The sequence below is a fragment of the Apis dorsata genome, unplaced genomic scaffold (genome assembly GCF_000469605.1).
Source record: "Apis dorsata unplaced genomic scaffold, Apis dorsata 1.3 scaffold_986, whole genome shotgun sequence".
NCBI lineage: Eukaryota > Metazoa > Arthropoda > Insecta > Hymenoptera > Apidae > Apis > Apis dorsata.
The window spans coordinates 22,147-40,286 of NW_006264089.1; the positions used below are offsets into that span (position 1 = coordinate 22,147).

At 21.1% G+C, this 18,140-nt stretch overlaps 1 protein-coding gene across 1 annotated transcript in view; it reads left to right on the forward strand.

The window, feature by feature from the left end:
* The window catches only part of LOC102680066, a 32,748-nt gene that overhangs the window by 2,666 nt on the left and 11,942 nt on the right, over nucleotides 1-18,140 (forward strand). The window contains exon 3 of the mRNA XM_006624028.2: nucleotides 1,877-2,019. Coding sequence (XP_006624091.2) covers nucleotides 1,877-2,019 — 143 coding nt within the window. The remainder of the gene's footprint in view (nucleotides 1-1,876; nucleotides 2,020-18,140) is intronic.

Sequence of the window (18,140 nt, forward strand, 5' to 3'; positions counted from 1 at the left end):
ATATATAATATAATTTATATATAAAAATTATTTAAAAAAACATCATTTTATTTTTTTAACTATTTGGTATCTAAAAATAGCAATATCGATTGATCATTAAGATATTTTCTTAAAGTTTTTTTTTGAAATATACTTATGTATTCAGTAAAATAAAAAACAATATTTTTAAGAAAAATAAAAACATCGACATTTTTGAAAATTTGTTTTAATTTCTTCTCTGATTTTTTCTCGATCTATTTCTTTCTATAATATTTTCGGATTTTTATACATCTCTAATTGAAATCTGAAACAATTAAATCATTTATATTAATAATTATAAAGAGTTATACGTTATTCTATTTCTGTTATTATTTACAAAAACAAACAAAAATAAAAAACGTATTTATATGAACCAGATATATACGATAATCTGAAAAATCGAAAACCTTAGAGAATTTGTCTTGAAATTGAGATTTAACCTAATGATCGAATTGGATTTCCGAAAATAAAATTGAGGTTGATTAAAATTTTTAATTTAAGTGATTTATTAAGATTTACGGTGAAAAAAATTAATCATCAAAAAATTGATAAGAAATTGAAGAAATGAATCATCAATTGAGGGATTTAGTACTAGAAAATGCTATGATAATGTTAAAAAATATTTTTTATTTACAATATTTTTTATAATTTTTAAGAATTTATTCTGAGAATTTCAATTCTTAAGAATTTCATTTTTCTTGAAAATCTCTAAATTCCGGAAAATTTCTTTATTCTCGAAATATTTTCAGGATCCGAATCGACTCAATATGATTTTTTCCTATTTAATTCAACTTTTTTTATTCCGATTTTTCAAAATTTTTGGATCTTCACATCTTAAGATCAACAAGATTGATTATAAAATATTTTATTAATTATTGAACATACGTGAGAAAGAATAAAATATTTTGTAATTGTCCTTTTAAATTTTTGATACAAAAAACAATATCTATTTCATTTAAATAATTCAAGAACAAATTGATATTTTGTTATTTAAAATATTTTATTAAAATATATTGTTTTTCTTGATATTATTACATGTTATAAAATAATAGAATAATGTATAAATATTATAAATTCTAATTATTGAATAATTAAAACATAATTACATGTATATATAACATTTTTCCAATTAAACTTTGTATATGCATGTAGTCCTTAGTATCTTGTCAATATATTCTATAGATTAACAGAAAAAAAAAGTCATATCTTATTGAAAATATTATTAAAAAATTATAATAATAAAATAAAATATGAAATGAACGATAAATGTGTGTTAAAAAGTATTATTCTTTAGTTGAAATAAAATAAAATCAAAATGAACTTTAAAGAATTTTGAATTTATACTTTATACTTTTACGTTGTTTATATTCATATATATATTAGAATTATTTTGAAATGAAGTTATAAATGGAATTATTAGATCTAATGATTATTAGATATAAATATTGTTAATTTAATCATATTTTGTTATATTATTATAACTTTTTAATAATATTTATGATATGTATTTATATAACATTTTTTTTTTATTTTGATCTATACATAGTGTATAGATCACTATACTATAATATACATAATTAAAAGAATATTATGTATATTACTATATTATTTGAGAAGTTTTTTCATATTTATTATATAATAATATATATTATGTTATATATTATATAATATTTATTATATAATAATATATTTTTAATATATTTTTTTGTTAAATTAAATATTAATAATTTAAACATTTTTTTTTTGTTAAATTAAATAAAATGTGTAATATCTTTTTAAAAGACTATAATCATAAAAAAAGATTTTATAATTCAATCAACGAATAAGATAAACGATTAAAGATTTATTAATGTTTTAGGCATATCATATTTGTCATGATGGTCGCGAAGGTCATCAAGGTGCTTCTTTTCTCTGCACAAATGGAACTCTTTTTAATCAACAAGAGTTTGCTTGTGATTGGTGGTATAATGTGAACTGCGCTGATGCACCAACTTTATATAGGTATAATTATATATTTTGTTAAATAAATATGATATTAAATTTTCTAAATATTCATTTTATTACGAAGAAAAAAAATGAAACTATAACAATAGTTAATGGACTTAAAGAAAGAAAAGACTATAAATTTATTCAATTATAATAAATTTATTAAATTAATTATTTAATGTTTATTGATTATGATTATTTGATTTTTAACATAAAATTTTTTAACATGAAATTTATTTTGCAATACTTAAATGATTCTGATAAAATTTCATTCATTAAACAGATTTGATAAACACAAGATTTTATATAAATATATGATTTTTTTTAAAAATATAAAACATAAATGAAACGTAAAACACATTTGAACGTTCAATATTAAGTATTTGTTTAAAATGTTTAAATGCTTCATTTTTTCCGATTTGTAAATTAGTAGATAATATCAAGATGTTATCTACTAATTCCTAGAACTCCTTCAGCTGGTCGAACGTTCGCTTTATCTTAAATTCAAAACAACAAAAAGAAGTATATTTCACTCATTCTTATTATTTCTCACTCTCCCTTCAAACACAATTCGATATATGAAGCAGTAAAAATGATTCTTAAAACAATCACCTTCCCATATGAGAAGCGCAATTCCAATCTGTAACACTTACCAGATTCAAGCAGATAATACTGTAGTTTTAAATGATAAAAAATTTTCTAGCATAGGAATATTTTATATTGTATTATATTTTATATTTGTGTTAAATTTTAAAAATATTTTCGAAAATTTATTCGAAAGCATTACGAAAATAGTTTTAAATTTGATTAAGTTTAAAAAATATTTAATAAAAATATATGTATATACGGTATTTTATTGTTCAAACAGTCATTGATTCTTTATATTGACTCGACAGTGCCATAACTTTGCATAATAAATGTTAATATTATTTTATTATATTATATTATTAGGTCATTATACTCAATTTCTATATATAATATTCTATATATTAATATATAATATTATAATATAATATAATAATATAATTATATATATAATAATATTCATATAAAATATGATATATTTATTCTTTTTGAATATTTTCTTGAATTCAAAACTATATAATATCATATCATTTGTGCAATAATTTAATAAGAAACATTTAGTGGATATTATAAAACTGAAAAGTTTGTATTGTAACTGTTATTACAGTTTCTATCATAAAGATAAATCCGGAAATGAAATTACTTTAATATCGAAATCAATATTTGAAAAACGTAAATTTTTATAGAAATAAACGATTTTGAAAAAAAAATTAGATATCATATAAAAATTAAAAACTTTAAAATTAATATAAGTTAATGTAATTAGAAAAGTATATTATATACTAATAATAATTTATTTATGTTAATAATTGATGATATTTTTCTTTAAATATTCACTCTTCATCAACGAATGTATGTATTTTTATATTTCTTATTAAATCATTATCAAATGAATTATTAAAATTATTTCAAATAATTCTTCGGAAATATCTTCAAATAAGAAAATAAGTTATAAACGCCTATATATAAATTTTATATTTGAGATCTGAAATGATGCTTTAAATGATTTGTCAATTCTATTAAAGAAATTATAATTTCTCTTTTAAGATTTTTTATATATAAAGATAAAAGAAAAAATTTTATTTATAAATAATATAATATCCAAGAAGTTAAATAAATAATAATAATATATTTCTGTATGGACTATTATATTTAACAATTACAAAATTTTTAATGAGATGAAATATTATATCTTTCTATTTAAATTGAAATTTAATATAATTCAATAATAGATTAGATATTAAAAATTTAAATCGATTCATTTAAATATTTAGAAAATTAATTATACTAAAATATATTTTAAACCAAAATTTCAAGAGACGTATCTCTAGATAGAAAATATATTTATATGAAAAAATTAAATTTGATACTTTGAATAATACATTTCTTAATATATTAGTGGATGTATCAAGTATTAGCTACTTCTTATAAACAAAATAATATTATATAAATATATGTATTATTATTATTATATATTATCATTTATAGTAAAAAAATTATTTATAAGAGATTAATAAGAGATACTTTCACCACAAACGCAAAATATCACAAAGTATAGAATAAGATATTATAAAATAGTAAGATATCACTTTATTCATGTATCTTAAAATGAATGATATTTACAAAAATTTTATAAATATAATTATATTATTTATATTAAGGATGAAAAGAATTTCTTCCTTATTAATATGCATGTTTAAGCTACTTTTTAAGAATTATAACTATTTATCTGAATATGGCAAAATGATAAGATAGATTAAAGAAATGAAGAGATTTTATTTTTTATTTTTTTCAAAAAAATCAAAGAAAAAAATTTGTATAATAAAAATTTGTAATGTAAAAAATATTGATTTAATATCAATTTATTATACATTTATTTAATATGAATTTCTTAATTTAAGATCATTGGATCTTAATAAAGTTATTGAATTTGTCTTAAAATCATCTGCAAAATTATCAAAAATACATACTACCAAAAAGTTTGCAATTACTTTAAAAAATTAAAATAACTTTGATTTTTCATTGAAATAAAAATTTTTTCAAATTTTATTATGAAATTTGAAAACTGAATTGGAACTTTGAAAACTACTTAATTTTTGTTCGAAATACTTTTTTGTTAGATTAATCCTTCAAAAATCATGAATACTAAATTTAAATCACTTTACATATCTTATATATTTATAGATCATATATTCTTTTATATTATATTTATATTATTAAATATTATTATATTATACTTATATTTTGTTTTACATATCGTTTGAATATGTTTCGCATATTTTATATATATATATTATAATTGTACAAATATTCGCAGATAGTGGAATTATGAATGCAAATGATTCTAAAATTTTTTTTATATTTAAATATATAAACAAAGTGTTGCAAAAATTGAAAAGACTTAACCAAATTCCTAACATGATTTTAAGCAATTTTTTTTTTTTACGCAACAGTTCTATATGTTCTATATATTAAAAATTAAGAGTTAAGAGAATTGATTTATAAAACGATTTATGATTCCGATAACTTGAATTTCATTTTTCAATAGCTTCAGCATTTAATAATTTTAGATTCTCAATAATTTATCAACGAAAACAGTTTCTTTATATTATTCTAGACTTTTAATAATAATTATTCAAGACATAATAATAATGATCATTTGATAAATCATTGCGCGTCAACCAATTGTCAATCAATCACCGAAAAAATCGCAACGATTTTTTTTCTCTAATCTCCAATGCGATTTCATTGATTCCCTCTTATTCCGGTTACATTTTTTTCAAGAATTAATTATTTCCGAAAAGTAGAAAAATTCGCAACAATTTTTTAGAAAAGCACTTAACAATTAAAAATTAACAATTAGAAACTAATTAGAATTTATTTTAATTTAGTTACAAATAAATCAGCTAATCAGAAAAACAGTTAGATATCAATTCATTATTAAAGTTGATTAAAAATTTACGATATAAACAGTCTCACACTGAGTGATTCTTTGAAGTACAATATTTAATTCAAGTATTTTTTTTGTACAATATTCAATTTAAACTTTATACATGGTGATTGGTCAGAATTTTCATTAATTTATTGTGAATTTTCATTAATTTATTGTGAATTTTCATTAATAATTTTCATTATTAAATTTGTGCTATTATTCTTATTTCTATTTTATTATTGTTCATTATTATTGATATGTATTAGATATAAGTGTATTAGATAATAAGTGATGGTTTTCTTTCTATCCAGATATATAAATACTGTTATTTGAAATTGATTAGATATTTTTTTAATTGTATAAGCATATTTTTTATACCATCCATTGATCAGTTGACATATTTTCATATTTTATTTGCATATGATTTTACTATTTCTGGATCCTAGTTTCTATTAAAGACATAATGTTCAGAATATTTTTGCTGTTATTTAAACATATTGTATCCAACTGGCATTTTTTCTTTCATAATGTGTTTCTATTTATAATTTTTATAATAGCTAATTAATTAATTAATTAATAATATATATATTATAATAATTAATTAATTTATAACTATTTTATATTAATTAATTAATTTATTATTATTATACAATATAATGTTCTTCCAAGGAGCAGAAAGTAATACATCTGTTCTGCTCTATATCGGGAACATGATTAATATTTTGAATATCAATAATAATCAATATTATTATTCTTTATATTATGGTTTATGTTAACCATAACATTCTATATTGTGATTGTCGAATATTGTTGTTTTCTTTAAAAAAAACGAACGTTTCGTTCGCAGCAATTTCATTTAAACTTCATTCTATTCACTATTATATTCTGCATCAGAAAAAAAAAGTTTATAAATATATTTGCATAAATATTCTTCAGATAACGAACACCTCGATATTCTTTATTTTAGACAAAAATTCTAAGTAAGGCATTAATATTCTTTTTAATTATATCTTATCTTATATCTCTCTATTGTGCTTTTCCTTGGATTCACTGAATCTAAATTCTCTTCCTTTACTTGAATTTTTTGTCTTGAATCTTTCTTTTTTTTAAATCTTCTCGGACAATTTTAAATTCGATTAAATTCCCTTTTCAACGCTCCGAGACACTTTATAGCATTATTTCAAACTATCTTATGTCAATAATTTTATCATTCCTTTTAAAGTAAATCAGGTTTCAGCATATCTCTTCAAACAATATTTACCTATAAAATGATATTTATCATTTTTGATCCGTTATTAGACCATCATGTGTAATAAGAGCAAATCCTATTGTTCGGAAATGCAATTTTTTTCCGAATCCAAATTCGAAAAAATATTTTCGCAAATGCACTTTATCGAAACCATCGATAATAAGAACATACTTTAATATACGTTTTGCTATAAAATATTCTTTTCTTGGATGAAAACTATTCCATTCAATTTATATGAACTTTTATTGATTTATATGAAGCTTTATTATTTGTTTGATGAACATAGGATAAATTATTATTATTATTTGTAACTTCTATAAAATCTTTTTCAATCCGTAACTTTAAATATTTTTTTGTTTTGTTTTTGTTTTTTTTTAAAATTAATGTAGCTATATCTTTTCTCTTGAATTAAATTCGTGGCGTATACATGGCTATCATATCACGTTTTTATTTTTGTCGAACAAATTTCCAACCTCTATCTTACAAAATGAATTTTTCCAATCTTTTTCTTATTTCTTTCCTATACATTATGGCATCCTCTTCTTTTTTAAGAAAAACTCCTTTCCATAATTATATAGACGGACTTGTAACCATACAAAATCATAGCTTGCAACATATGTACCGACTCATGCCTTAAAGCATAAGTTAAAAGTAATAACACGATTCATTCGACTAAATTACATTGATCTTCGAGAAATATCGACAAATATTGAAATAAATTTTAACACTATGTCCTTCGCACGTATAATTAACATTTTTTTATTTATTATATCGGTAGGATTTATGCAGATTTTCACCTGTCATCTGCGTTTTTCGAGAAATTATAAAATGTGATGTTTCATTAATCTCAATAATTCTTTTATGATCAGTTTGAGAAATTTTTATCAATTGATATTGTTTTAACTATCTGGAAAGTCGAATCACGATGTGAAGCCATATTGTAGAATATGAGAAGTTCTTTTCAGTATCAGGTAAATTATTCTTTAATTAAACTTCATATATATTCAATAAAAAGTCGTGAAAGAGCAAATATTTGGATCTTATATTAAAGTATTGATATATTCTGAACGAATTGAATAAAGCACAATTGAAAAGATATGCCACTTTTTTTTATCATTTCATAATTTTTCTGTAGATAAGATAATAGCCGAGGTATTGATCAGCTTTATTGAATCATTCTTTTCATATATATTGTAATCTAATATGCATTTTTAAATTTTGATTTTTTTATATACTTTTGAGTATCAACTAAATTAACATTCTATCTTCATAATAGAAATCATTCGTATCATTTTCTTTCTTGATATTTTCTATAATTGTATAAGTATTTCATTTTTTCGCTGAAATACAGTTTTGAAAATATTTAGTTTTGAATTTTTTAATTTAGACGCGAAAATCCTCGGATTTATCGCATCGTTCCACAGATTCGGATTCTTTCTAAATAATTCTCCACAAATTTCACACTGTTATATATAATATTTATTATATATAATAATTATTTATATACAGACAATACCAAATTTCCAAAAAAATATGTCAATTTCCATGATTTTTTAAAATCTATTCAATATCTGAGTATATTTTGAAACACGAAATATATTTCGTAGTAAAATCGCATAACATTCGATTATAGTATATTTACTATAATATAATATACTATATTTAGTAATTTTCGAAAAATTATAAATTTTGAAATTCAGTCATTCATCTCAAAGTCCAAACTTTTTTAAGAAATAATTTATTATGCGTTGCACTTTAAAGGATCAATCGGCATTATCATATATACTATTGTTATCAAAAAAATGTAAAAATGCTAATATATGTCTAAATCTATTACGAGTCATAATTTTGCGAAATATTGGTTCTAGCAAAGGATTCATTGATCGATAAGAGTCCATTCTTGTTTTCTTTTATCAATCCTATAAGAATCGACAACTTCACTTTTTAAGTTTATCTGTAATAAAAATTTAGCATTTTTTTTATATTGCTTGTTTTTATTAGAGTTTTGTTTATATATATTTATTGATTTCAATCCTAATAAATTCAAAAAAATCATTTTCAAATAAATTTACGAAATCTTCCACGGTTTGTATATCTCTTTGGGGAATACATAGAATCCGGAGATCCTTTGAATTCATTATTGTTCTTCGATAAATTAAAATCTGACCATTCTATATCGTAATCTTCATCTAATTTTTTTGTATCAGTTGGCGTATGTTCCTCGAATTCTTCGCGCATGCATTTCAGAGTCATTCGAAGATTTTGCATCACTTTGTTTTCTATCTGAACATAGTAAAATCTTCTATTTCTTCAGAATCCTCAAATTTAATTGGAACATCAGATAAATTGTCGACATGATTATTTTATAGAAACATATCTTCTTCTTCATTATTATTCTTCTTTATTATAATTATTTATCAAAGATATATAATTTTTTATTAAAAAATTAAAAACACAAAATTTATTAATATGATTGTATTGCAGTCTGTATATTTTTGGAATAATAATTCTTTTTTCTAATTCCAAGCAATTTCATATAGTTTCCCAGTAATTTCTAATAGCATTTCATAATAGGCGAAAACTATGCTATATCTTACTTGACTCAATTTGTCAATTTTTTGTTTTTTTTTTTTAAAAATGAATTCTATTTTTTTATCTTTCAATTGAATTTCCAGTTTCCAATCTTCTAAACTTTATAAGTCCGAAACATAAAGAAAAAATCCTTTTTTTTCTGGAATAAGTATTTTTTACAGTTTACTTTGATGCAAGCATTGTTATAAGCTTTACTTTCTTAATACTTTTTGAATTTCGAAATCATATTCTTGTAAATGTTCTATTTAAATCTAATTGTTCCGCTGGATTCTTGAAAGTACCTATATATAAATCTGTATGATCCGTCTTTAACAGAAATTTCCGCCCATAAAGATAATGATGAAAATATTCTATTAACTTTATTGCTGCTAACAATTTTTACGAGTTACACAAGAATTAATCTCTTTTTCCAACGTTTTTAAGAAATAAACTTTTTTTTATCTTTCTTGCTTCTGAATAAAAATACGCTTCGATTGCAAAATTTAATATATTTATAGCTAAAATAAATTTGCTATCTTTTGAATGATACGTTAAAATTTTTAAAAATTTTATTTTTAAATCTTGGAATTTAACAATCCAATTATATTGTATTTTATTTTCGAATGATGCGAAAATTTTGCAATTAATGAAAAATTATTAATAAACTTTCTGTAATAAATACAAAATTCCAGGAAAATTCTCGATTGGGATTTTTCAGAATTTTTCATTCTAAAATAAATAGTTTTAATCTTATCTTGATCTATTTTTACTTCAATTTATGCAATAATTTTTATTTCTTTTGTAAAGAAAGTACATTTCTTCGGGCATAAGTAAATTTGCTTGATACAAACAAGAGAATACTTTTTTTAAATTTATTATTTCCTCTTCAAATGTTTTTTAGAAATAAAATAATTACATCATCCATGTATATTACATAGATTTTCCAAGAGAAAAGAGATCTATTAATACGGTCTATTAAATGTTTAAATATGACAAAATCCACATTATTTTAAATTGCGATAATTCAGTTTCTACTGTAAAAAGCAGTTTTCTTCTTATCTTTCTCATCCATCGAGATTTCAAGTCAATAATCATTTTGAAGATTAATTATAGAAAATCAGTCAGAACCGGATAAAACCGATTGAGAATTTGTTCTATTAGCAAAATAAATTTCTTTTTACTAATTTCATTCAACATAAAATCTTGTGCTATTGTTCTTTTTAACACAATCGAGGAAAACAAGTATATTTGATCTTTCTACTATTTCTTTTTTCAATATATTTTAACAATTCATTTATTCGCGACGATTAAAAAGCAGTTATTTAATAGGTTAATATTTTTCAATTATTTTATGAACATTGTATTTTTCAACTTCTTTTGAAAATATAAAATACAAAATCACGAAATTCAAAAAATAATTTTGAAAATTCAATTTTCTGTTGTTTCATTAATTCCTTTACATATCAATTATGAAGTTTTTATAAATATCCAGAAATTTTTTTTTTGTCTTTTTTCTTCTTTTCTTTTTCTTTTTTAAAAAATAATTTTTTTCCGTCGATGAACATATTTCTGATTGAAAAATCTAGGCAACATTTATATTTATATTTTTTTGAGGAAGATTCAATCATATTGGTTAGCAGGAAATCTCTTTTACTTTTGAGATTTCCTGAGATTAACTAAAGTTAAAAAAAATTATTTATAATTTTGTAATTCTTCTTCAAAAATTGAAAAAATATTTTCGGTTTCTAATCTCGCTGCGCTGATTCAAAATTTTTTTCAAAAATTTAAACTCTAGTATTAATAATTATTTTAGTTCTTTTATTATCGATTTCTTTAATTAATAAGTTTAAAAATAAATTCATTTTTAACACAATGAGAGCAACAAAAATCGAAGTCAAAGATTTTCTCTTTATGCTGACTTCTGGTTTTCCTTCTTTTTTTTCTTATCATAATTCTTCTGGAAATGTTCTTGCTTCTTGTATATCCAATATGCCAGGTTTATTACTTTTTTCTTCATTTCTTCTTAATTTCCCAGAAACTATACAAGTATAGATTTGTATTTATTTTGCTTTACGAGACATAGTCTCTAACTTCCATCTCCAAAATCTTAATAACAGCAAAAGATATTTTGATAAAAGATATTTTTTAATTTCCTCATTAGATAATATAACAAATTAAGATGCAACTAAGTTGTTCCATTTGTTCCATTTATTTTGTTTTGGAATAATCAAAAGTGCTAATACTAGTGCTAATCTATAATTAACGCTGAGATCAACTTTCCTCTTTGTTGATAATTTTGGAATAAAACATAATTTAAATTTGATAGATCTTTGCATCGAAATGGAATTCAATTGTCAAACTTAATTTTGAATAATCCGAAAAGTATTTGGCAGGAAAAAAAGTTATTCGCACTGAATCTTCTAATGAAGTAATCAAATCATAGCCTTGATTGTTTCTTCCCATGCATTTTTCTGTGCCATTACTTTGAATTGTATTTTTAACTTTTCCCAAAATGAAAATGTAGAAATTTTGCCACATATTCAAGTGATAGGCGGTTATTCAGCAACGCGGATGAGGAATGGAATAAAGTATAATATTAATGAAAATGATCTATATATAAATATAGCTACATAAATTTCATTATTTACATTAATATTTGAATTATTATTTACAAAGCTATTATTCACAAAGCTATTTGTTCCAGTTGCTCTAATATTATAAAATTATTATTATATATTATATAATATTTATTATAATACAATAAATTGTTTTATTCTTCAAGATGAACTATTAGGATCCATTTTTGTTTTTTTTTTTGCTTTCTTCATTATTTCTTCTGTCGATACATTAATGCTTCTCTTCTTATTCTAAAAGCGGCAAAAATCTCTATGAAATGAATAATCAATAATCAATTCCACAAGAAGCGTATTTTCTAAGACATAGATGGATGTTCTTTCTAAAAAAAAAACGCCTTCTGACACCAATATTGTATCCAGTTAATTCTTCTATAATGTGTTTTTATTTTATATAATTTTCACAATAATTACAACAATTAATTAATTTATAACTATTAATTTACTAAACAATACAATATTCTTTTAAAGAATAGAAAACAAATACATCCGTTCTGCTCCATGTCCGGAATACGATTCTGTTAAATCGATATTTTGGATATTAATGATAACCGATATTTTCATTTACTTTGTCGCGATTTATGTTGGTCACGCATTTATGTTGGATTCATACTTTGGTTAAAAACTCGTAATAATATTATTTTATTTTGTAACATCTGAATATAAAATCTATATGAAGAATTGATGGATCTGAAAGGCATTATTTCTTTTGTCGATACATTAGGCATTATATCAATACATATTTCATCATCACTATTCCTATTATTTCCTATTATTAGTTCATTGTCATTTTATGATTTGGCGTGTAATCGAAACAATCGTCTTAACTCTTCGAGAGCTCGATTATAAAAATTTAAATTTTTTTATTGTTTTATCAAAAGATAAATAAATATTCTTAAAAAAAAATCTTTCCTAGCAAATTTGTAATACATTTTTAGAATCTTTTCAATATATTCAATAGAGATTCAATATATTTAATAGAGATTCAATAAATTCTCAATTATTAATGGAAATATTATTATGTGAAAATGTAATTGATCGAAATATTATAGTAATTGTGACAATCATATAAGTTTGACATCAAAATTTTTCAACTATGAAATTATTTCATATTGAAACTCATGAAAGTATTTCCGATTAATCTATAAAATAGATGTTTATCTGATTTTTTATGCATCATATTGGATATTGGTCCAATAGATAGTATTAATCTTTTTTTTATGTCAATATTAAAGTATTTTGAATATAGCTAGTTATCTATGTAATATCATAGATAAAAAAAAGTAAATCCACAAAAAAACCATAAAAAATAGTAAAATCAAATTGAGAGAAAGCTAATATGTTACTTTTTAATCAAAATAAAAAAGTTTTTAATATGACCGCAAAACAGAATATTAATAAATAACATCTATTACTAATTTCTGCAAAAAAAAAAAATTTATAAGAAAAACTAGCAGTATTATCATCGTTTGTGATTTTGAATATCTGTTTAATTAATAATAAAAAAAGTTCCATTTATAGAAAATGTATAAAAAAAAATGAATCCTGTTTGATTTCCAAATTTGAAAATAATTTTCAACTTTCTTAATTGAAATTTTTTTCTTGTCCTTATTTCTACGATTTTATTATTTATTAATCTCTGATCAATATAAAACCGTGAAGTGTGAAACAAAGATAAAACAATTTAGAATGTGTATAAATATATATTCGCAATTATGCGAAGCAAAGTACGATAAGGAAGTAGTGATTTTTTATGCATCATATCGGATATATTATTATCGTGTAGTGATAGCGGAAAAGAAGTTGCTATGACATTCTAGATATAATAATATAATATTTGCAAAGAAATATTCGCATCAAAACTTCTAATTAGAATACTTATATTCTGCCGTTAATTTTAAAGGTATGATAAATGCTGGCATCTAATGTCTTTACATTATTAATAATAAATTTTTGCTTATAACGAATTTGCTATTCAATCCCTATTTATATGTGATGCAAAGGAAATAATTATTGGTTGAAATTGGAATCCAATATCTTTGACATAAAATTATCTTTTCTTAAAAATACTAATCTTATATTAATCTTTGATCCAAAAAAACTTGCAGTTTCACTTCTTTTTTAGTTTCAGTTTCAATGATTTTACAGAATAATTTTTTTTAAGAAATTTACTTTTTAAGAAAAGATACAAAGAAGCATTTTTTTCTATTGGCCTCTGCTATAAAAAATGTATTATTGAAACTCTTTCAGATTGAAACTATTATACCTAATATTTGCTATGGTATGTAAAGTATAAAGGATTTTTTTCGATTTGAGAAATTCTAGCTAAAATCTTTTCATTTGAGCTAATATTCATTTTTTCAATTTTCCTACAATTTGTGCTGTATATTTTAATTTTTCTAGAATAAATTTAATTTATATAATTTCATGCTTTGAATTAAATAATAAATTTTCTATTGATCTATTATATTATATATTATATCTATTATATTTTAGTTATCTTTTATCTTAAATAATTCTTTTTTCATTTTTATCATATTCTTAAAACATCGATTATTCAAGCCAATTCGAACATAATATTTTTAAAAAAATATTTATCATTAATGATTAGTTTTTTATTTTAATAAAAATTTTATTTTATTTATACAATTAAAAAAGTTTTATTTTTTAAAATTATTATTATTTTAATTATTAAATTTATAAAACACACTCACACAAAGAAAAAAATTCTAATAGCTAATTTTCGATCATAAGAACTGTATTATATCGAGTCCTGGAATATTTAGATTTTTGTTAGGATTCGAAAAAAACTATATTATATCGAATTAATATTAATATTAATATTAATTGAGTGGCATTAAACAGGATATTATAGTATTATTTAATATATTGATTTTTGTAACTTCTAAAGAGAAACTCAAGTGCAAAAAGAGAACTTTTGTCAAAAAACTTTCAAGTCAAAATTTAAGTTCAAATATTTTTGATTATATCGTATTCTTTTTATTATAAAAATAAAAAAATCTAAAAAGATCCATAGGTAGATCCAGGTATAACCATGATTCTCAATCATTATTTTGAAAAAAATATTAAATTGCACTAATTTTCGAATTCATTTTATTTATAATTTGTTTACATTCTTCAGTTAATTCTTCAGAAAAAAATATCATTTGTGATATCCCAAATTTATTATTATATATCATAATATATTCCATATTGTTGAAAAACGTTGAACATATTAAACAACATCGAAAAAAATCTAAATTCTATATGATAGTGAAACTCAATGATACTTTCTTCTTTTACAAATAATAAAGCGGAAATATAGAAATAGAGAAAAAATGGACACATTAGAAAAGAAATATCAGTCGTGAGCGAAACATCTCTAGTAAATTCGTTTCATAAATATTTTTCATCAAATCATTCTCTTTACTCTTATTTTCTTGTATTTTACAAAATTCCTTACAATATCTTCCATTCTTTTTTCTTTTTCTTCATTTCTTTATATATATTGAAACATACATATGCATCAATTTAAAATAACTTTATAATTTACACGAGATTGAATTATCACTCTATCATTTCCATTTTGTGTCAATCATTGATTTAAACCTATCAGTTGAGTTGATGTATCGCAACATGTTTCAATATATAAAAAAATTTTAAAAATGCGAGTTTAAATGTTATTTAAATAACAAAAAAAAAAAAGAAAAAAAAAAGATATGTGATTCATAATCTACATATCACAAATAAATAAATGTCATTTTCCTTGTAAGACAAAAAAATCTTCTTTACTGACAAGAATGTAAAAAAATTATAAATAAAATAAATTTAAAAATTAATCGAACTTCAATATTTTTTCTTAAAAGATAATTCTTTTAAAATTCTTTTTATAAAATATAATAAAAAAAAATTTTAACCTTAAATTTTAAAATCAAGATCATTTTTGCACATTTTTATTAGATATAGATCGATTCAGAAATATAGAATCATATTATGCTCTTTATATTTATTTTTTATACACTCTGTATATATATAAAAAAAATATCTCTTTTAAAATTACAAAAAGTACAATACGTAAAATTACAAAAAACAATAAACAGGATTAATAATTTTTTTCAAATTTTGTACATTTATATGAAAAAATTTAAATAATTCCAAATTAAAATAAATAGGAATTTTTTTTTAAATATTATAAAAATATAAATATTGCACAATTTTTTTAATTTGTTATTGTCTATAAAATTTTTAAATGTTATGTTTAATGGACATTCGATCTTCCATTATGTTTCTTTATTTACAAATTTTTTACGATTAACTTATAATTATATTGTATCTATTTATTTATTAAATGAAATAATATTCGTTTAGAAAGCAGAAAGAAATATGATCTATTGTGTGTCTAATAAAAATATTTCAATTAATATTTGTGACATCGATTGTGATATCAATGACAATCGATTCTCTAAAGTTATCTTTTCTTGTAATTCACGTTGACTATTTCACATTATATCTGTAACAACATTTATTAAAAATTTAATTTATGCTGATTTAATTCCGCTTGAATCCATCAAAAATTGAATATAAATATCGCAAATATTACAAAAAAGAAATTGAAATCAAAATTAAAACAAAATAAAAAAAAACAAATTAAAGATTATAAATAAAAAAGGAGAAGTTTATATAAACAGCATTCTATCCAGCCACAAAAACTAGCTTTAATTTTTTTTTAGCTATTATATTATATACTTTTACTTATTGTAGTAAAAGATCTTTTTTTAGCACTTATAATTTTTAGCTTTGTCCAAATGAGAGTTCAGACATTGATATTATTAAACAATTTATCTATTTTCAGAACTTTACTTTGCATTAATGATGTCGTTTCATTCGTTTTTTGTATCAACTGGTTAATAATACCTGATAAGAAACAATTGGCCATCAATCTAGACGCGAAATATTTAATTCTTATTAGATCAAAATAATTGTGAAAAATTTCCCATATTTTCACATTAAAAAAATTTTTACCACAGCTTATAACCTCAATAGCGTCACATTTTATTTTTGGTTTTTATTAATTTTAAGAGTTAATGAATTTATATATAAAATATTAAAATATCTTTGGAGAAGCAATTCTAGATTAAAACAAATACAAAAGTTGATATATAAAAATATCTAAATAAAATGTTTTAATTAAGACTTGTTTATTAAATTATAAGCAATTTAAATTCATATTAAATAAAAGAAATAGAATAAAGAGTAATAAAATTAATTAAGTTTAAATTAATTAAGAAACTTCATATATGATGCAGATATGCATGTCGATAGATTATATAATACATTATGATTTAATTTATCTTATTTCGAATAAGAGCAGCAAAAAACATAAGTCAGGTGTTGATAAATGTTGATTTGTAATTTTATTTTATTGAAAAATTTTGCGACAAATTAAATATCTCGCAAATCATGATATAATAATGAATTCAAAGTGATTTAAAGCAACATCTAATCTGTTCCAAAGTTCAATTGTCCATGTTTTCTCGGAATGATAATTCTCGATGATAATTTCCAAATGAGAATATCATGTTTGATAATGGAAAATATACCAAATATTAAAATGTATATCAATAGAAATATATTCGCATCTTCACTGATATTATCAATTTTGATTTTCAAAAATCTGTTGCTCGATGTTGGTATTTTCGATCAATTTTGGAAATTATTATGCATCGGACAGTATAAATTAAAAGATTTAATATAGAAAAAAAATCATGAATGGGTTTTAGATGAAAATTTAAATTGAATGAACAAATCTAGATGTGATTATGCCATATTATGCGAGCACATTTTTAAAATTAGATAAGAAACTATCTAAAAAAGAAAAAGAAAAAATTAATCTCCAATCCGCGAAACCATTTTTCTTCAAAAATGATTTATGTCGTCTAAACTATCTAGGAAAAATTATGAATAGTCCTTTTCTAATCATTGCAAAACAGATATTCGAGACTAAATCAATGACGATATCATATTTCACTACGTTTATTTTTTCGATAAAGACTTTTCTCTTAATATTTTTCGTATATTAATCTATTGCGTGTAATAACCTATTGCATCAAATTCATAATAATATTAAAATCCGCAGTATATATATATTATATTTAATTAAATATAT